The sequence below is a fragment of the Rhinatrema bivittatum genome, chromosome 3, assembly GCF_901001135.1.
Source record: "Rhinatrema bivittatum chromosome 3, aRhiBiv1.1, whole genome shotgun sequence".
Taxonomy (NCBI): Eukaryota; Metazoa; Chordata; class Amphibia; order Gymnophiona; family Rhinatrematidae; genus Rhinatrema; species Rhinatrema bivittatum.
Window position 1 is genome coordinate 179,398,817 of NC_042617.1, and position 21,524 is coordinate 179,420,340.

Genomic DNA, 21,524 nt, shown 5'->3' on the forward strand with positions numbered 1-21,524 from the left:
AGGATGGAGAAGATGGGGCTCCTCTTCCATGCACCCACCCCAACGCCATCGATAGCATCGACGTCATCGGAACCGGCACCGTCGAAATTGCACCACCATCGTCAACCCTCCGGTGACCGTCCACCATCGATGACTTCTCGGCCGTCGACTCCTGTCCCCTCCCCGGATGGGCGAGGAGACCGGAAGGACAAGCATCGCCATCGACGGCACAAGTCTTGGCCTGTCGAGGATCCACAGTCATCGACCTCTGAACAGGCCGAACCACCGACTAAGAGGCCTCGATCAGACTTGGCACCGTCCACGTCTCGTTCGCAGGCATCGAGGAAACCCTCACCCTCTCGGGGTGTGGGAGCCGTGATCCCACCGGTTACGGTGGTCCCTCCGGCTCTGCCTCAGCCTCCTTCTCCCGTCGAGCCGGGTATTGTTACCCCTGGTCTCCGGGCTGAACTGGACCGGCTGGTCCAGGAGGCCATCGAGAAAGCGATGCAAAGATTCCAACCTCCATTGGCACCGTCTCCGGCACCGCCACCGGCATCGACCCCGGCACCGACTCCGCCACCGAGGAAGGAACCGACCACCGAACCTTTGGTGGAAGCGCTGGCACCGCTACTACAACGTATGGAGGCACTTGTACATGCCCTTCCATCGATGATTCCAGTAGCACCGACAGCGCCATCGTCTCCGACTGGATTTTCATCGGCGGGAGAAACACCGTTCCTGATTCCCCCTTCCGGGGTGGTCCCATCGGTGCCTTCTCGTATATCTCCACCGATTTATCCTTTGGCTCCATCGGTTCCAAGACAGGCACCGACTCCATCGGCAGCACCGAAATCCTCGATGCCGTTCCCAGTACCGATTGTACCACCGGTTCCTCCAAGGTTTCCTTCGATGCCTTCGGATCCTCAACCAGGTCCATCGGGGCTTCAGCCCCCAATTGATCCCTATGATACCTGGGGTGATGATACATCTTCTGACACAGATTTACCATCACCGCCTTCTCCTACAGAGAGTAGAAAAAGATCTCCTCCAGAGGATCTCTCCTTTATTAATTTTGTAAAGGAGATGTCCGAAATTGTACCTTTTCAGCTGCAATCTGAGACCGATGACAGACACCAGATGATGGAACTGCTTCAATTTTTGGATGCTCCAAAAATCATCGCTTCCATCCCCATTCACCAGGTGTTTCTCGATCTCTTAAAGAAAAACTGGGAATCTCCTTCATCTGTATCACCAGTTAACAAGAAGGCTGACTCCACATATCTCGTCCAGTCAGCACCAGGCTTTCAAAAGCCTCAACTGGATCATCGCTCTGTTGTGGTTGAGTCCGCACAAAGAAAGGCCAAGCGTCTAAAGCCACACTCCTCCACTCCGCCGGTCAAGGACAATAAATTCCTGGACAGTGTGGGACGGAAAGTGTACCATGGAGCTATGCTGATTTCTCGCATAGCCTCATATCAACTCTACATGACGCAATATACCAGAGCCATCCTTAAACAGATGCAAGATTTTGCTGACACATTACCTGACCAATACCAGCCACAGCTTCAGACCCTTCTTAACAAAGGGTTTGAAGCAGGGAAGCACGAGATCAGAACGGCTTATGACATCTTTGATGCCTCCACAAAGGTTTCAGCTACTGCCATTTCGGCCAGACGTTGGGCTTGGTTAAAATCATCCAACCTTCGCCCAGAGGTCCAGGATCGTTTAGCGGATTTACCCTGCTTAGGGGACAATTTGTTTGGAGAACAAATTCAGCAAATTGTAGCTGAATTAAAAGATCACCACGAGACGTTGAAACAACTTTCTTCTGTTCCGTCTGAGGTTTCCTCCAAACAACCACTTAAGAAGGACTCTAAGAAGTCGTTCTTTCGGCCACGCCGTTACTACCCTCCATCGGCCAGGCCTCGTCCAGCTCGATCCTCTACTAGGCCTCAGCCGCGTCAGCCTAGGAAACAAAGGCCTACTGTAGCCCCTCCTCCTGGGCCTGCGGCTGGCCTTTGACTCCCCTGTAGGGAACACATGCCAAACCCCTCTTCCAGACATTCCTGTAGGAGGTCGACTGTACCATTTTCTACAACCTTGGTTGCAGATCACCTCAGATCAGTGGATGCTAACAATTATCGCACAGGGTTACCACCTCAACTTCATAACTCTTCCGGCAGACTCCCCGCCTCTTCAAGCGTGGAGTCTATCCACCCATTTGACTCAATTACAACAGGAAGTATCTCTTCTTCTGCAATCAAATGCTATAGAACCCGTTCCTCCCTCTCAACGAGGCAAGGGATTCTATTCCAGATACTTCCTAATACCAAAGAAATCAGGGGGACTACGTCCCATTTTGGACCTTCGAGCCCTCAACAAATACCTTCAAAAAGAGAAGTTCAAAATGGTAACCCTAGGCGCGCTGCTCCCTCTGCTACAAAGAGGGGATTGGCTGTGCTCTCTCGACCTCAAGGACACTTATACCCACATTGCGATCACACAATCCCATCGCAAATATCTGCGGTTTCTAGTAGGCCACGATCATTATCAATACCGTGTCCTACCTTTCGGTCTGGCTTCTGCCCCACGAGTCTTTACCAAATGTCTCGTAGTGGTAGCAGCATTCCTAAGGAAGAAAGGTGTCCACGTCTACCCCTACCTGGACGATTGGCTAATCAGGGCCTCCACCCAACAGATAGCTCAATCCTCCCTAAAATTGACAATTCAAACACTCCTTTCCTTAGGGTTTCTTGTCAATTACGACAAATCTTGCTTAGTCCCATCTCAAACCTTATCCTTCATTGGGGCAGACTTGGACACCTTACAGGCAAAGGCTTACCTTCCTCTTCAGAGGGTCCACACCCTAATATCCCTGGCTCGCCAGCTCCAGTCTCAGAACACTGCCACGGCTCGCCAGTTCCTCATTCTCCTAGGACACATGGCATCCTCGGTTCAAGTCACTCCCATGACCCGACTAGCCATGAGAGTAACACAATGGACTCTACGACATCAATGGATTCAAGCTTTTCAGCCTCTGTCCTCCATAGTCACAGTCACACAAGCGCTGCGCCTATCCTTAACCTGGTGGACGACTCAGGTCAATCTCCTTCAGGGCTTACCTTTTCTTCCACCGGATCCGCAAGTAATCCTAACCACCGACGCTTCTCACATCGGTTGGGGAGCCCATGTGGACGACTTTCAAACCCAAGGGTTATGGTCCAAAGAGGAAGCCGAACACCAGATCAATTTCCTGGAACTTCGAGCAATCCGCTATGCGCTCCGAACTTTCAAAGATCATCTATTTCATCAGATAATCTTAATCCAGACGGACAACCAAGTGGCCATGTGGTACATAAACAAGCAGGGAGGCACAGGCTCCTTCCTTCTGTGTCAGGAAGCTGCGCAGATCTGGGCGGAAGCCCTCTCCCACTCCATGTACCTCAGGGCCACTTACCTGCCGGGAGTAGACAATGTATTGGCAGACCAGCTGAGCCGTGTCTTCCAACCACACGAGTGGTCACTCGATCCTCTGGTAGCGACCTCTCTGTTTCACAAGTGGGGTTCTCCCCGCATAGACCTCTTTGCGTCCCCTCAGAACCACAAAGTGGACGATTACTGCTCTCTCATTCGGAGCCAGCACTCTCGGCCGAGAGATGCATTCTCCCTCAAGTGGACAACCGGTCTGCTCTATGCATTCCCTCCACTCCCTCTTGTGTCAAGGACTCTCGTGAAGCTACGCCAGGACGGAGGAACCATGATCCTGATAGCACCTTACTGGCCACGCCAAGTATGGTTTCCAATACTCCAGGATCTCTCCATCCGCAGGCACGTTCCTCTGAGAAAGGACCCGCATCTGCTCACTCAAAACGACAGATGTCTCCTCCATCCCAACCTCCAAGCCTTGTCCCTGACGGCATGGATGTTGAAAGGTTAATCCTTCAACCATTTAACCTTTCAGATTCCGTTTCTCGGGTCCTGATAGCTTCACGAAAGCCTTCCACAAGAAAGTCTTACTCATACAAATGGAAAAGGTACACATCATGGTGCACTTCTCAGTCCCTTGATCCCCTTTCCTGTCCAATCTCCAAATTCTTGGACTATTTATGGCATCTCTCTGAATCAGGTCTTAAAACCTCTTCTATCAGAATGCATGTCAGTGCGGTAGCCGCCTTCCATAAGGGTATTGGGGGTAATCCTATTTCAGTACAACCCCTAGTAACACGCTTTCTTAAGGGCTTACTCCATCTAAAGCCACCCTTGCGTCCTCCGGCCCCATCCTGGGACCTTAACCTGGTTCTTGGTCGTCTAATGAAACCTCCTTTCGAACCTCTGCACTCCTGTGACTTGAAATATCTCACTTGGAAAGTGTTATTCCTTTTGGCTGTTACTTCAGCTCGCAGGGTTAGTGAATTGCAGGCCCTAGTTACCTATCCGCCTTACACTAAGCTCCTGCAGGACCGGGCGGTACTCCGCACTCACCCTAAATTTTTACCTAAGGTAGTTTCGGAGTTTCATATCAATCAATCTATCGTACTACCTATCTTTTTTCCCAGGCCCCACTCCAACTCTGGAGAGCAGACCCTGCATACCCTAGACTGTAAACGGGCTCTAGCTTTTTACCTAGACCGTACAGTTTCCCACAGGAAGAGCACTCAATTATTCGTCTCTTTCCATCCTAACAAGTTAGGACAACCTGTGGGTAAGCAGGCTCTTTCCTCCTGGTTGGCGGACTGCATTTCTTTTTGCTATGAGCAAGCTGGCATTCCTTTTCAAGACCGTGTTAAAGCACACTCTGTGAGGGCCATGGCGACGTCAGTGGCACACCTTCGATCGGTGCCGCTTCCTGACATCTGCAAAGCTGCAACCTGGAGTTCTCTCCATACCTTTGCAGCCCACTATTGTTTGGACAAGGCTGGAAGACAGGACTCCATCTTCGGCCAGTCTGTCTTGCGTAACCTTTTTCCAACCTGATGTACCAACACCCTTCCACCTACCCGGTAGGGTGCGGATGCCCTTTCCCAAATTTCTCCTCAGTTGTTGTGCCTGCTGCACACCGTTGGGTACATTTGGTGCACGTCGGGACATCCTCAGCTCGGTACTCACCCATTTGTGAGGACAACCATCCTGCTTGTCCTGTGAGAAAGCAAATGTTGCTTACCTGATGTAACAGGTGTTCTCACAGGACAGCAGGATGTTAGTCCTCACGAAACCCGCCCGCCTCCCCACGGTGTTGGGTTCGTTTTATTTTTCCTTTCTAGGCACTGCCTGTAGCTTGATAATCAGACTGAAGGGAGACCCCTGCTGGCTGCAGGGTCAGTGCCTTGCTGGGCATGCCCAGTAGGGGCCAGTCAAAGTTCTGTTTAAACTTTGACAGAAGTTTTCCGTGGTGGGCTCCATCCTCGATGTCACCCATTTGTGAGGACTAACATCCTGCTGTCCTGTGAGAACACCTGTTACATCAGGTAAGCAACATTTGCTTTCATTTTGAAGCAATATTGAAATAGTTAAGTATACAGCAGAATAAGTTAAAGATTTAAGTTTCATGTCCTTTTGGGGAAAAAAATATATAGAAGGAATTCTTTATGGCCAAATTGGGAAGCGTGTGAAATGCTTTATGTCCTTTGAGCCTTCATTACAAATGGTAACAAGACCCACTGCTAGGGCCATTAACACTCACCAATTTGCATGGCAGTGAGCTTCAGACTTCAGAGAAACCATGCTATAGTGGTTCATTGATGTGGCTTTCTCAAGAGAGAACCTGTTCAGAGAAGTGAAGGGAAAAAGTTAACCTGTAATTATCACATAGCACTTTCCAGAACCCCTCTGTTTCCACCTCCAACCTACCTTCAACATCTTGGAGGTTTCAAAGTAGACTTCAAGGAAAGCAGTCTTTTGCACAAAAGGATTTTTAATGACCATCTTAACCCAATACTCAGCAGTGTGAGCAAAGGAATTCTAAGACTCATGCGGTCAACATGTTAGATTTAAGATCAGGTTTTTGTCAGAGTCCAAAATTGATAGCTTTCTGTCTGTGTAAAGGAAAATCTCTCTGTAGGAGAGAGGTTGAGATTTTTCATAAACCATTGATCCCTGGTAACTTCAGACAGCTGAGTCTCTCTGAATAGTTGAGGATGATTATAAATTATGCCTTTTGGAAACGTTGGAATGGCTGTCTGAAGTGTCCCTAGGGTCCTTAGTTGCTTCTTTGAATGTCTGGTGGTGCCTTTCCAGCTAAGATATATTTATTTTCAGTGTTTTCTAATTTGTTTCATTGACAATACAACTCTTTTTCTCTCTTTGCTTTACCTCTTTACTTCTCAGTATCCATGGGCTTGCACTCTGCAAGACATCCTAATTTGGAATCACCATTTATATGGATCCATTTAGGCTGTTATTTATTAGAGAAAGTATAATTATTTACCTTAAGTGCTGTTCTCTAATGGTTGGAGATTGGATTCACAACCACCCAGCTTCCCTTTTAGAAGTATATGCACTGTAGTCTCTTTAAGCTTTTAGGAATCAAAGGAAATTAGGAATTAGAATATGTTGCTGATAGTTGGGTAACTGGATATTTGGCAACCAGTTGAAAAGCTTCAATGTTTTAAATGCTAGCATGGAAAACTACTTTGATGCACTATGTAATTAAGTCACATGACTTGGTTCCATAACCCATTTCTGTGAGTACACTGAGCTGCAACTGTTGGAGAGCAACAATTACACCTTAGAAATTACACACACTTGCTCTTCTCAGCAAATGTTGATCATGGCAAATGTGTTGTGCATCTAGGGCTACTAAGCTTGCATGTTCAATGGTAGTTATCTGCTTATTATAAAACACATACACCAAAAGTAGTGTTGAAATCTGTTTTTATTGCTCACTGTAGAAAGTGTTAATACTACGGTATATTCCCTTTTGAAAATGGTCATGCAAACTGGAAATTCTAATTACAGAGGTGCCCACTTGTGTAGTAATTTCTTATGGGTTAATCACTTGTTGATGTGAAGATTTGAGGTGATTTCTGTCACCCAAGTATTGCTTGAATAATATATGTTATTGACCTATTTATGCAACAGTCAATAATTTCCTAGTTGTATCTTTCTTGTTTTAGATGCAGACATCAGTGAATCTGGGATTTCTGTTAAAAGTAGTGGATCAGCTGCTTCCTTGGCAAGCCAAAATGAGAGAAAAAGGAGAACACTTCCCCAGCTGCCAAAAGAGGAAAGAAAATCAGAAAGTTACAGGGTAAAGGCTACATCTCATCAGAGATCAGATGTTGGAGAAAAGCAAGATACTGAGCCACAAGAAAAAGAAACACCAATTCAAATATCCAAAAAAAAGCAGCGAGAGCTAGATACCAGGATTACAGCCAATGTAAGCAAATCAATAAATGATCATCCTGCTCAAGTGTATGGAGAGAGCGCACAGTTTTCTCTCACTACCAGTTACCATGCCACTGGTAAAGAGAAAAGAGAGACCAGTAGAGACATTTCATTGGTAAAACAATTTTCATCTAAAATGCAGCAAGAGCAAAAAGAAAAGGCATGGATGCCCACTAAATCTTCTTCAAAGCATGTTACAAACCAGACTGGTAAAAATGGAGATGACTCCCCAAGGACAGGTCCTTTTCTTTCACAGAAGACTCAAGGAGCAATCCCAGGACATGCTGCAAAGAAAGCAGAACTTAAAGAGGACAAGAAAAGGAAAAGTGAAGAAGTTTTAAAAATTCAGATTCCTAAAGGTGTTGAAGCAGAGAAGAAAGAAGCATCAAGGCCATTAGTCAGGCAAGGTAGCTTTACCATAGACAAACCTAGTACAAATGTTCCTATAGAACTTATCCCTCATATTAGTAAGCAAAATGAATCTACTCTTCCGTCATTTGCTATTACATCCACAAGCAAAATGGGAGAGAGAAGTGATTCTATAGACACTGATTCTAGTATGGATACAACACTTCTTTTAAAAGATACTGAAGCAGTAATGGCTTTTCTTGAAGCCAAATTGCGTGAAGAAAACAAAACAGATGAAGGCCCAGAAACTCCTAGTTACAACAGAGATAATTCCATATCACCAGAATCTGATGTGGACACAGCTAGCACAATCAGTCTGGTTACCGGTGATGCTGATAAAAAATGTCTGCAAAAGCGAAAGAGCTTTAGCAGCCTATACAAAGAAAGATGTTCTACTAGTTCTCCTTCCAAAGATAGTTCCAAACTTCCTCCATCAGGTTCCAGAGACAAGCTGGAAAAGAAATCTAAAAGTCGATCTTCGGATGTTGGTACAAAAGCTGATAGTCGTAAACTTGTACAGACAAGTGGAAGAATACGACAGCCTTCACTTGATTTAACAGATGATGACCAAACATCTAGTGTACCTCATTCTGCCATCTCTGATATTTTGTCCTCTGATCAGGAAACTTATTCTGGGAAATCTCAAGGAAGAGTTCCATTTACCTCAGTAGATGATCTTTTACATTCCAAAGTAGAAGGCAACAAATCAGCCAAGTATAAATCCTCCCCTGTATTACCTGGACCAGCTAACAAGTCAACCACTCTCCCAAGACCCCGCCCTACCAGGACTTCACTCTTGCGTAGAGCACGACTTGGTGAAGGTTCAGATACTGAACTTGCTGATGCTGATAAAGTATCAGTAGCCTCTGAAGTATCTACTACTAGTTCTACATCAAAGCCACCTTCAGGAAGGAAAACAGCTCTTTCGAGAATTGATTTACTTGCCCAGCCACGTAGAACTCGACTCGGATCTTTATCGGCACGTAGCGACTCAGAAGCAACAATAACAAGAAACACTGGCTCCCCTCGTACTCCAGATTCTGGCCTTAGAAGTGGTCTGCGAACAGCTCCACAGACAGATATGAAGGGTTCCCCTAGAATCAGAGCTAATAGTATTTCTCGACTACCTGACTCCAAAGCCAGAGTTATGTCGTCAACCCATAGCACTGCTCCAGGTAAGTTTGGTACATGGGATCAAATGTTAAACTTGACTTTCTTTATCCAGATATTTTTCTAGGATGCATAAATACATTTGCATAGTCCAAAAGTAATTAAATATTGAGTAACAACTAAACAACTTTTGCCACCACTGGTCCCACTTTCAAAGATGTGATTGTTTGTTTGTTTTTTTTTTTAGAAGATATCAGAGATATGTGAAATATTTGTTTAAGGAAACAGCTGGAAAATTACAGTAGAATTTAGAGAAATGTAGAGAAATACGTTTGGATATAATTATTCAGTAGTTAACTAAGTTCAATGAATTGCTGAAAAATTGAGAAATCTAATTTTATTTTCACATATTGTACACTGGTTCTTTGAAAGCTTTCATTACCATAAATGATATTTAGTGGATTTGATGTTTTTTCACCTCTCCTTATCTCATCTATTTAAACTTACATTGCCTGCAGATTTTTCCCTTTTTGAAATTCCTACAAACCTTATGGAGTCTTTTATAAGGCGAGTCAAACTCCAGAAGTTGAAAGAGGTCAGGAAAGTCAGCAAACTCCGTATATTACTTCAGGATTGCTTATACTATGAAACCATCTTTCTCCTAGGACAAGCAGAATGGTAGTCCTCACATGTGAGTGACATCATCCGATAGAGCCCAGCATGGAAAATGTTTGTCACAATTTCTAGAAACTTTGACTGGCAGACTGAGCATGCGCAGCCTGCTGCTGTCCGCACTTCCACGGAAGGTCACCCTTCAATCTCTTCTTTTCCGCGATGCAGTCGCCTTGCAGTGGTGGAGCTCCAACTCCTTGAAATTGTTCTACTCTTTTGGGGTTTTTCTGCATCGGGTCCCCCTTCGTGTTCGGTTCCTCTGTTCGGTAGGTACCCTTAATTTTGCCTTTCATTCTTTGCGGTCAATTCCCGACTTTTTGCACCGTGGTGCCTTTCTGTGATCAACCGCGTGCCGGCCTCTTTTTCGATGGCTTCATCAGGTTTTCGATGGTGCCCCCCAGTGCCTGCGGACCATGTCCATCATGGATCCGTAAGAGGTATGTATCCTCTGCCTGGGGGCCTTCATTTGTGTGAACAAATGACCCCAAAGGGTGTCAAGCGTGCCTAGATAAAATGGAGATGCTCTTTGGGTCTCCTAAACCTTCTACTTCGGCTTCAGAATCCTTGATGCCCATCTCTTCCCCTGGTGGTCCTACTCTCCAATACCCCTAAGGATTGGGGAAAGGGAGATTGATCCTCGGTAGTCTCTCCCCTCCCACTAACCTCTGGGTCATCGTCATCCTTGGCGCCGGGGAAAGACCGGGCCGAGCACCAGAAATCCAAGAAACATAGTCAACAGTCACCATCTCATCATAGTTCCGGTTCTGGAGTGGCATCGGTGGCTGCTGAGCTGCTATAGAAGCGGCACTGGCCACCGGAGGCCCCATCCTCTGGTGCTCCCGGTAGCCCCATCCTCTGGTGCTCCCGGTAGCCCCATCCTCTGGTGCTCCCGGTAGCCCCATCCTCTGGTGCTCCCGGTAGCCCAAGGCGTTCCCCACCGGCAATGGTGCAGGGCACCTCGTGATCCTTCCGAGGATGTGCTGGGGATGCCTCATTCCCCTCCATCAGTGCCAACCACCCAGGAGAAGCTTGACCGCAGGGTGTAGTCAGCAGTGTTCAAAGCGCTACAGAATGTCGAGCTGCCAGTGCCACCAGCCCCCATACTGGTTCCCAAGCCTCCACCATGGCCATCCCCTGCCAGTTCCTGTCGGAGGAGGATACCAGTCACAAGATGCTGAAGGTCCTCCAGTTCATCGATGCTCCCAAGGACATCATGGCGGTACTGGTCCACAACATCTTTAAGGAGCTCCTCCTTCGTATGTGGGAACACCCGGTGTCTGTGTCCCTGGATAACAGGAAGGCTGATTCCACCTATCTGGTGCAACAGGCTGTGAGTGTTGAACGGTGGCACCTCCTCCACCAGTCGGCAGTTGTGTAGTCCGAAGACTTTGCAGAGGGCCTTCCCCAGCAATGGCAGAAATCTCTTGCAGTCATTGCCACACTGGGCCTTGAGGTAGGTAGAAACGAGGTGAGGTCTACCTATGACAGGGGCGTCGGTGCCAGATGGCTGGCTTGGCTCCAAGCCTCAGGACTCCAGCCAGAGGTTCAAGACAGGCTTGTGGATCTCCCCTGTACAGGCGAGAACCTGTTTAGGGATAAGATGAAAGAGATCATGGCGCAATTGAAAGATCAGCATGATACTCTTCAGCAACTCTCCACCAAGCCCCTCTGAAGACCAGGAAGTCCTCCAGGTTGGGCTCTCTCAAGCCCTTTTACCGGCCGAAGAAATACCCTCCGCCCGCGCCTGCCCACCTCGGACCAGTCCTAGAGGTCATGGCCGGCGGCAGCAGGTTCTGAGGACCCAACCAGCCCCCCAGCAGGCCCCCTCTGCAGGCTTTTGACTGGCGGTGAGAGGGCATTTAGAAATATTTCCTGACATTGTTCCTGAGTCTGCCTCCTTGGACCATCATATTATGACCCCTAGTTCTACAGCTTCCTTTCCCTCAGAAAAGGTTTTATTCTTGTGCATCATTAATACTTTTGATATTTAAAAGTATGTATCAAATTTCCCCTGTCTCTCCTCTCCTCTAGGGTCCTTCAGTCTCATCTCATGAGCAATAATCTATTGACAAGTGTAAAAAAATTCTAAACTCCTCATAGCTTACAGTTGAGGAAGAATAAAAAAGGGAATAGACACAAGTAACATTAACTAAACAGATGCTTTTCCCATATAGCAATTTTTTTTTTTTTTTGGAGTATCCTGATAAATGATCATACTGATGAAACGCTGTAGATTTTGGATTGAAATCTACTGTAATGTTTCTTATGTGTGCATGCAGATTGCCCACAGTGAACACTGTCAAAGAAATACATTTTTCCAACAAGACAGAAAACATGAAATAAAGGAAAATCCTTCTCAAATATGTTCCCATTTGTAATAAATTATCTTTGATATACATTAAAATTGCTTTAAATTTCAAAACTGTAATTTGATGTCAAGACTTTATTGTTAAGTTATATTTTAAGGAACTGGCTCAATGGCTTACTGGCCATACTGCCAAGCAGAAATTCAGCTTCTGCTCCTTTGTCAGGTAGGTGATGCTCTGAAGGCAGCATTCATGGCCCCTGATAGAGAGGAAATCCAATCATTGTACAATACTTAGTGACCACACATACAAGATCTAGGAAAAATATGTGGTCTCATGATGGAGAATGGTTGCTGCACTGACTGCAGTAGATGGAAGCAAGGAAACTTCAGAGTAAGTTGCAAATTAAACATATGGTGCCAAAAACAATGAGATGTGCTTCGTTTTTTTCTGCCGGGTTGTTTTTTGACTTGGATACCTCGTGGTAAATTTCAGGTTTTCTCGTTTCGTTTTTTTGAAAAACGAAACGAGGAAACCCGAAACCGGGCCAAAAAACGAAACGGCAAAGGAAGCTTAAAGAAAACCCACCCCAAGCATTTAAAATCAGTTTTCTACATAAATACAAACTACCCCCCCCATCCCGATCCCTCCCCAAGACTTACTAAGTACATCCCTGGTGGTCCAGCGGGGTCCCGGGTTCCATTTGCCCTCCGTGCCCGTGCTACTGCAAGCCGTGCTCTTTAAAATGGTGCCGAATAGCCTCTGAACTACCATGTCACAGGGGCTACCGGCGCCATTGGTCAGCCCCTGTCACATGGCCATCGGCGCCATCTTGTGCTCCTGTCATGTGACTGGAGCTGACCAATGGTGCCGAAAGCCTCTGTGACATAGTATGGACAAAGGCTATCGGCGCCATTTTGATTACTGGCAGCCGACAACGAAATCGCTTTCGGACCCCCGCTGGACCCCCAGGGATTATTGGCATGTGACAGGGGCTGACCAATGGCGCCGGTAGCCCCTGTGACATGGTAGTTCAGAGGCTATTCGGCACCATTTTAAAGAGCACAGCTTGCAGTAACACGGGCACGGAGGGCAAATGGAACCCGGGACCCCGCTGGACCACCAGGGATGTACTTAGTAAGTCTTGGGGAGGGATCGGGATCAGGGGGGGGGGTTGTATTATAGTTTATTTAAATGTTTGGGGTGGGTTTTAATTAAAAAAAAAAAAAAGTGTCCCTCTCCCCATGCAAACCCGAAAAACGAAATTTCCCCGAAAGTCGGGGAAAATTCTTTTCGGGTTTCGGGGCCTCCGAAACCACAACGAGTTAGGAAATTTCGTTGAATTTCCTAACTCGGGCGAAAAACGAACCACATCTCAAAAAAACATATAGAAGTTGAGTCCAAGTGAGCTGGAAGGTCTTTAAAAAAGCAGGAAACTGTTCTGTTCAATATCTTTGTGGGCGACACTGAAAGAAGAAATAGAATGTAAAGTTTATCTATATGCAAATAATACTGCAAAGAAAGTGGACATGCCTGAAGTAGTAGAGGGAATGAAAAGTGATTTAAGAAAGCTTGAAGAGTGGTCAAAGATTTGGCAGCTGAGATTCAATACCAAGAAGTGCGGAGTCATGCATTTGGAATGTGGAAATCCTCAAGAACTGTATATGATGGTGGGAGATAAGTGCAAGGTGATGCATATAGGGAAAAATAACACATGCTATAGTTACACACTGTTAGGTTCCATATTAGGAGCTACCACCCAAGAAAGAGATCTAGGCGTCATAGTGGATAATATTGAAATCATCTGTTCAGTGTGCTACGGCAGTCAAAAAAGCAAACAGAATGTTGGGAATTATTAGAAAGGGAATGGTGAATAAAATGGAAAATATCATAATGCCTCTGTATCACTCCATGGTGAGACCGCACCTTGAATACTGTGTACAATTCTGGTCGCTGCATCTCAAAAAAGATATAGTTGGGATGGAGAAGGTACAGAGAAGGGCGACCAAAATGATAAAGGGAATGGAACAGCTCCCCTATGAGGAAAGATTAAAGAGGTTAGGACTTTTCAGTTTGGAGAAGAGACGGCTGAGGGGAGATATGATAGAGGTGTTTAAAATTACAAGAAGTCTAGAACGGGTAGATGTGAATTGGTTTTTTACTCTTTCAGATAATAGAAAGACTAGGGGGCATTCCTTGAAGTTAGCATGTGGCACATTTAAAACTAATCAGAGAAAGTTCTTTTTCACTCAACGCACAATTAAACTCTGGAATTTGTTGTCAGAGGATGTGGTTAGTGCAGTTAGTGTAACTGGTTTTAAAAAAGGATTGGATAAGTTCTTGGAGGAGAAGTTCATTACCTGCTTTTAATTATGTTGACTTAGAAAATACTGTTGCTAGTAATAGCAGTGGCTAACATGGAATAGACAGTTTTTGGGTACTTGCCAGGTTCTTATGGCCTGGATTTGCCACTGTTGGAAACAGGATGCTGGGCTTGATAGACCCTTGGTCTGACCCAGTATGGCATGTTTTTATGACCAAGAGAGGAGTTTTGGGATAATACTGTCTGGACCTTTTCCGTTGGAAAGAAATCATTTGAACTAGGGGTCATGAAATGAAAACTCCAAGGGGGATGACTCAGAACCAAAGTCAGGAAATATTTTTTCAGCGAAGGTGTTGGATGTCTGGAATGCCCTTCCGGAGGAGGTGAAGCCCAAAACAGGCAGAATTCAAAGGGGCATGGGATTAACACTGGATCCCTAAAGGCTAGAGGATAGAAATGAAGAAAAAGGTGCATGCTAGTGTGGTGGTTACTATCCTTAACAGAAGGTATGGAGATTTACTACCCTTATTCAATGAGCATTGATGCATTCATGCAACTGTAATATTGCTCTCCGCTTCAAGGGCAGGAGGAGTATTGTGTCCATCGGTTACCGACGCCCTCTCTCCGCTCTCCTTACCTCTTTGGCTCCTCCCTCTTCGCCTGCGGGAAGATTGGCTGCCGCGGTGTCCTTCTGCCGAAGTCCTCCGGCGTCCCCGGACTGCCTAGATGCAGTAACCAGCCATGTTTCCTGAAGGCCTAGGGGCGCGCGCGCGGCACGGCCCCAACTGAAGTACCAGCGATGGCGCGAACCTGAGGAGCGTCCCCCTGAGATAACGTCACCCACGACGATATATAAGGTCTTAGAATTTGCTAACAGATCGAGTTAGCAAAGGGTTACTCTACCTAAGCTACTCTGCCTCCTCGGACTTACCAGGGGTACCCGCTCCTCGGGGGCCTCGCTCTCTCCTTTGTTTTTCAGGTGACAGTCTGGAACCGGTACTCGCTCCTCGAGGGCCCTTGTTCCCAGACTTGCTCCGTATTCTCTTCTGCCTGGAAGTCATCACTGCCAACTACATCACTAAGTTACCATCTCTCTCTCTGAGCTTTCCCTGGAACCAGGTACTCGCTCCTCGAGGGCCTATACATTCCAGCTCCTGGGCTTCTATGAGACATTGTGTGAGTGTTGCCATCAGTTTCGGTACATGAACTCTGCATACCCTGCCTACTCACTATATTTCAGTTTCTCTACAGCTCAGCTTCCAAGGATCGCTGTTCCAGTATCTGAGGGACTACAGCCCAGCTGGGCATTCCAGCTCACTACTGCCACCTCTGGTGGTTCAGTATACTGTCTAATAAAAGAACTAGTGTGTGTCTGTCTCCTAACTCTGAGCCTGACCGGTGGTCCCTCTCGGGATCTTCCCCCGGGGGCGTGGTCATCTGCCACTGGTCCAAGGATCCACCCACAACTCTCCTAAATAACAACAGATTGCTAACTCCTATCTGATTGCTACTCCCAAAAATTAGCAGCTCCTAACAAGGAGAAAAAGGAATTAGATTCAGACATCAGCCAACAGCAGTCCTGATTTTACGGTCTGGGGGACTGATAACCATGGGAATAACCTGCATGGAGCAGCAGTTATTAGTCTTAACATAAGGCATGGAAATATTAGGGATGTGCAATCGCTTTTCCCGAATTAGGCAATGTCAATGATATTGCCTAATTCGGAATGGTTCAGGAGAACCGAAAAACGATAGAATTTTTTCCGAAAAAATTCATTTTTGAGTTAGCATGCACTAACTCTGCCAGGTTAGTGCGCACTATCCCGAAAATCAGGGCCCCCCCTCCCCCCCCAAAAAAACCTCAAACCGCGGGAAAAACAGAATTCCCATGGGGGGGGGGCCCGAAACGAAGCCCGATACAAAATGTTTACCCGAAGCACATCTCTAGGAAATACTACCCTTAACTAATAAGCCTTGAAGCCTTTGATACAACTAGAGCATTGCTCTCTGCTTTGATAGTGGGGAAGGGGGAAGAGGCATTTGATTCAGACGACAGCCAATACAAGCCCTAACTTTGATGGTCTGGGGTACTGATATGCAGACACAAGGGAAAAATCACAGGCTGTTTTTGTGGCCAATCCATAAGCAAAGCACGTCATGCAGCACTGTCTGAATTTTGAAGAAGGCTCTTCACCCAGTAAAGGAGAAATATGGGGGTAACCTGCACAGTGCAGCAGATAACATAAGAAGCTTGCTGGGCAGACTGGATGACCCATTTGATCCTTTTCTGCCATCATTACTATATTACTATGTTATAAACATCAAAAGTACATGTGTGTCATGCTGGCTAGGGTCTGGGAACATCACTTCCAGAACTGTAGAGGACCACTGAGCTGGATTTCAGTTTATCTTCTGCTTAGCCAGCCCCTTCCCCTGCAGGTTGAGCTCTGTGGGCTGGTAGGGCTTGGCTTCAGCAACTGAATAACAAGATGTGAGTCTGGACAGGCTAGATGAGGCTAGGCAGGTTTGGACTTGCTGGGTTAGGCAGGGCAGGCACAAGCTGGAACTGAGGTCAGGCACTGACTGGATGTTGGGGGTAGAATCACATTGTAGGTAGAGGTCTGGGTACTGGAACAGGCAAGGAGTTGAGGACTGGATACTAGAACAGGTAAGGAGTTGATGACTGGATATACTGGAAGAGGGAGGTAGCGGGATACTGAACAAGGGCTGGAACTGGATACAGACATAGGCTGGGTAGGATACTGAGCAGGGACCTGGGACTGGATACAGACACAGGCTTGGGCAAGGCATGACAAAGCAGAGAATGGATGATAGGGACTGGAGTAGGTAGGGCACAACAAGACCAGACAAGGACAGGACTAGACAAGGACAACATAGAATAGAGAACACTGAGGCCCAAAGGCAGCAGTACATAAGGCCCAGAAGCCACAAGACAGGATAAGGTCTGAGAAGGCTACAGAGCAAGGTCTAAGGTAAGAACAGGCCCGGAGGCCACAAGGAAAGGTAAGGCCTGAGTAGACCACAGAGCAAGGTACAAGGTAACAGAAGGCCTGAAGGCCACAAAGCAAAGAGAAATCTAGATAGGCTGCAGGACAAGGTGCACATGACCACAAGAGGCCACAAGATATTGAACAATGTAAGAGCAGCCAGTTCAGAGAGCCATGAAGAGTCTGGGAGAGTTGGCAAAGCTAGTGCAAGGATTGCTCAGTTAGATGGTCAGTGAGAAGGTGGCTCAGATGGCTAGAAGCAAAACTTACTGGAAGCCTCTGCTGGTGAGGAGGTGTCATTGCAGGCAGAAGCAGGCAAGGCGAGGTTGCATGACGAGTGAAACCATGACAGGTGCACTTTATTTTGCATATCCATATACAGGCGAAAAAGGGGGCATCCTGGGTTAGGGCCAACAGTTATATGCATAACTTGCTTTATATTAAACATTTCACGTGCAGTTGGCAGCTTACTCACATTTTACACCTCCGCATTTATCTTCCGTAATTAATATCAGACTTGTTAATTGTTTACTGTTGGCTGTATGGGAGGTCTGGGTGAAGAACCAAAAGGGTCTTGATGGCATGGAGAAGGACTGGGCAAACTGGTTTAGAAATCAGAAAACTGGTAACTTCAAGTATGCATGCATGTTTTAAAATATACTGACTGTGCTTAAATCGGGTTTTATGCAAGCAAGTCCTGCTTTTGTTTTCACATGTAAAATATATGCACATATATTTTTGAAATTTGAAGGGAATGTATGCGTGTTCGATGCATTGCTTGTATTTTGTGTGAACTCACATATACGCGTGGATGTTGGTGGTTCACGTATACTTATTTTATAATATACGTGTATGCGTAGGTTGTAAAATACTTTTAGAGCTCTCTGTTCAGCCATATACATGTGTGCATTGAGCCACGCAGAGTTGTTGGAAAGTTATCCTTTATGACAACTGGGGACAATTTTATATGAAACAAAATTATATTTTAAAAATTCTACAGACTTATTGTGCAGGCTCATTGATGTGATCTAAGTGATGATTATAATCGTGCTGTACCATCTAAATGACCAGCAGGGTAGTTTACCCCGTGAATAGACTTTACGCACATTTATGATACCAGACAATGCAGCATCCTTGTTTTAGTCTACCTCTTTGTTTATTTGTATATATTATCGGGCAGATTTTAAATGCCTGGCATGCGTAAACTTCAGCCTTTACAGATGAGACCGGGCGTTTCGCACACCGGGCGAATCTTCCAAGAGGCCTGGCCATGCGCGTAAAAGCCGGTACAAGCTCAAGGGGTGGGCCGGAGGGTGCGTTTTGGGTGGGGAGGGTCGGGGGGGGGGGGGGGGGGGCGAGTCAGCTGAAGTAAGTTGTGCAAAAAAGGTTTAAAAAAAAAATTTAGGGGAGGAGAGGGGAAGGGAGGTCTGGGTAGGGAAGTTCCCTCACAGTCCGCTCCTTAATTGGAATGGACTGGGAGGAAACTGGGGAATGGCAAAAAGCGTCGCCGTGCAAGGTATACAAAAATTCTCCCCCCCCCCCCTTGCGCATGCGGATTACAAAATCCGGCACGCATGTGTGCGCGGCCCATTGATTTTATAACATGTGTGCAGCACGCACATGTTATAAAATCGGTGCGTGCACATGGACGCGTGCACGCAGCTATTAAGATCTACCCTTATATTGGTGGCTAATTTACTGCCTCACGTATTTTTGATTAGTTATAACGCTGGCTAAATTTATCTGGCTAACTTGCTCAGCCTGAGAATGGATGAATATTGGCCTCAAAAAGTTTTTACTGTGCCTGCATGGGGTTTCCTCTGTTGCACTGGCTATGTAGCTGTTCTGTTTACTTTCTTCCACAAGCCCTGTCAGACTTATTTCCATTAAGCTTTGTGACTTTCTTCAGTGTTTGTGCTATTTCTTTCCTACTAGCTTCAGCCAAGAATGGTTTTTCTTCTCTTAGTTCCCTATTCAGGTCATTTGGTTTTTCATTGTTTTATTATTTTGTTTGATGCCTTAATGAATTGTCCCCCCAGCCCATTTTTTTCAGGTAGGAAATGGAGCATTGGGAAGGCTTCTACGACTTTATTTTGTGCTGGTGTCTCTTCTCAGAATAGAACATTTTTTTCTTCCTTTGAGTTTGCACAATCAGTTTTTCTGCCCATGTCGGATATGCTTCAAAAGTTGTGTCCCAAGTATATAAAGAAGTTATTTGAGAAAAACGGGTTCTGGCTGGCCTCAAGATGGGGGTCTGCTAGTCAGAGGCTGGTGCTTTGTATGTACTTTTCCTTAGATACTGAAATGTTTCTAGGAGTTGACGAATTGAAATAGTGCATTTTGTGCATTCTGTGTCTATGTAAGAAGAAGTGACGATTTATTACGTACCAAACCCCAAATTGGATTTATAGAATGGTTAAAACCTTGGCCCAGACAGCATTTGACATAATTGAAGCTTGATTTGTGTTCGTGAATAGGCTGCAATGTATAAACCAGATCCTACTTATGTTATAGTTATATATAAATAAATGCTTACTTAAAATGCCTATGCTGAGTGTAGCTAATCACTGCAGGGGCCAAAACCTGTCAGATGTCCATTGCTGATCATCAAAAGTTTGCTATATCTGCCCTGTCAAGAACAGTAACACTAATGAGTTTGAAATTGCTTTAGGATGTGACCCAGTGAAGTTTGTTCCTTGAAGGAGAGGTTCTGTGCCTACCTTTCTAGTGAACCTAAGCCCAGCTACAAGAAGCTGATCTTAATGGTTTGTCACACGGCCCAGGAAGTCAACCACAGGTATGTTGGTAGCCTGGCTATGCCGAAGGGGTCCTCAGCCTCTTTGGTGCCTTGTTTAGAGGATAAACCTGAGAGATGAGCCAAGTCTCAATCTCCTTGTTGAAGTCTGAGCAAGGACTCCAAAGACTCATGCCAAGAGCCAAAGGCAGCAAGTGTTGAGTGGAGGCTGACAAAGCTTCTCAGTACTCAGCTTGAAGAGCCTGAACATGATAGAAGTTCAATATGTTTTGAAGTGAGTATGCCTAGAGTTTAGCTCAACATCTCAGACTGATGCCAATCCATGCTTCTCTTCCTAGGGCCAACCTAAAGTCTCTCAACTTATTCTTTGAAATGATCATTCAGGATGAATGGTATCCTATCCTATTTTGGTTATCTGCACTGTTCAATATGGAATATACTGATAACTTGACACGCTATTGGTACTGAGGTTCAGGCATTATTCCCCTTAAATTTGATAGGTGCGACGTGTGATCATGTAATAGAGATGTTGCCTTCATTGATGAATATTCTAGTATTTATATTGACTCAGCCTCCTGAGCCATTGTCTGGAATGGACACATTGAGATATAGAAACATAGAAACATAGAAATGATGGCAGAAGAAGACCAAACGGCCCATCCAGTCTGCCCAGCAAGCTTCACACACTTTTTTCTCTCATACTTATCTGTTTCTCTTAGGTCTTGGTTCTATTTCCCTTCCACCCCCACCATTAATGTAGAAAGCAGTGATGGAGCTGCATCCAAGTGAAATATCTAGCTTGATAAGTTAGGGGTAGTAGGGGTAGTAACCGCCGCAATAAGCAAGCTACACCCATGCTTATTTGTTTTACTCAGACTATGTTATACAGCCCTTATTGGTTGTTTTTCTTCTCCCCTGCCGTTGAAGCAGGGAGCTATGCTGGATATGCTTGAAGTATCAGTTTATTCTTCTCCCATGCTGTTGAAGCAGAGAGCCATGCTGGATATGCATCGAAAGTGAAGTATCAGGCACATTTGGTTTGGGGTAGTAACCGCCGTAACAAGCCAGCTACTCCCCGCTTTGTGAGTGCAAACTCTTTTTTCTTCTCCCCTGCCGTTGAAGCAGAGAGCTCTGCTGGATGTGTGTAGTATCAGTTTTTTCTTCTCCCCTGCCGTTGAAGCAGAGAACTATGCTGTATATGCATAGAAATTGAAGTAACAGGCTTATTTGATTTGGGGTAGTAACCGCCGTAACAAGCCAGCTACTCCCCCCTTTGTGAGTGCAGATCCTTTATTCCACATTTCCTCTTGCTGTTGAAGCTAGAACGATGTTGGAGTCACAGTAAGCATGTGTACGTTTATTGAATAAGGGTATTGTCTCCAGGCAGTAGCCATCATTCTGGCGAGTCACCCACTCTTCATTGGCGGCCTCTTGACTTTATGGATCCACAGTGTTTATCCCACGCCCCTTTGAAGTCCTTCACAGTTCTGGTCTTCACCACATCCTCCGGAAGGGCATTCCAGGCATCCACCACCCTCTCCGTGAAGAAATACTTCCTAACATTGGTTCTGAATCTTCCT

General features: G+C 45.9%; 1 protein-coding gene across 10 annotated transcripts in view; it reads left to right on the plus strand.

Annotated features, from left to right (window-relative positions):
- Positions 1-21,524, plus strand: part of CEP170 (centrosomal protein 170) — a 350,277-nt gene that overhangs the window by 194,201 nt on the left and 134,552 nt on the right. For all 10 annotated transcript variants that reach the window (XM_029593969.1, XM_029593972.1, XM_029593975.1 and 7 more), the window contains one exon: positions 7,092-8,945. In XM_029593969.1, coding sequence (XP_029449829.1) covers positions 7,092-8,945 — 1,854 coding nt within the window. The remainder of the gene's footprint in view (positions 1-7,091; positions 8,946-21,524) is intronic.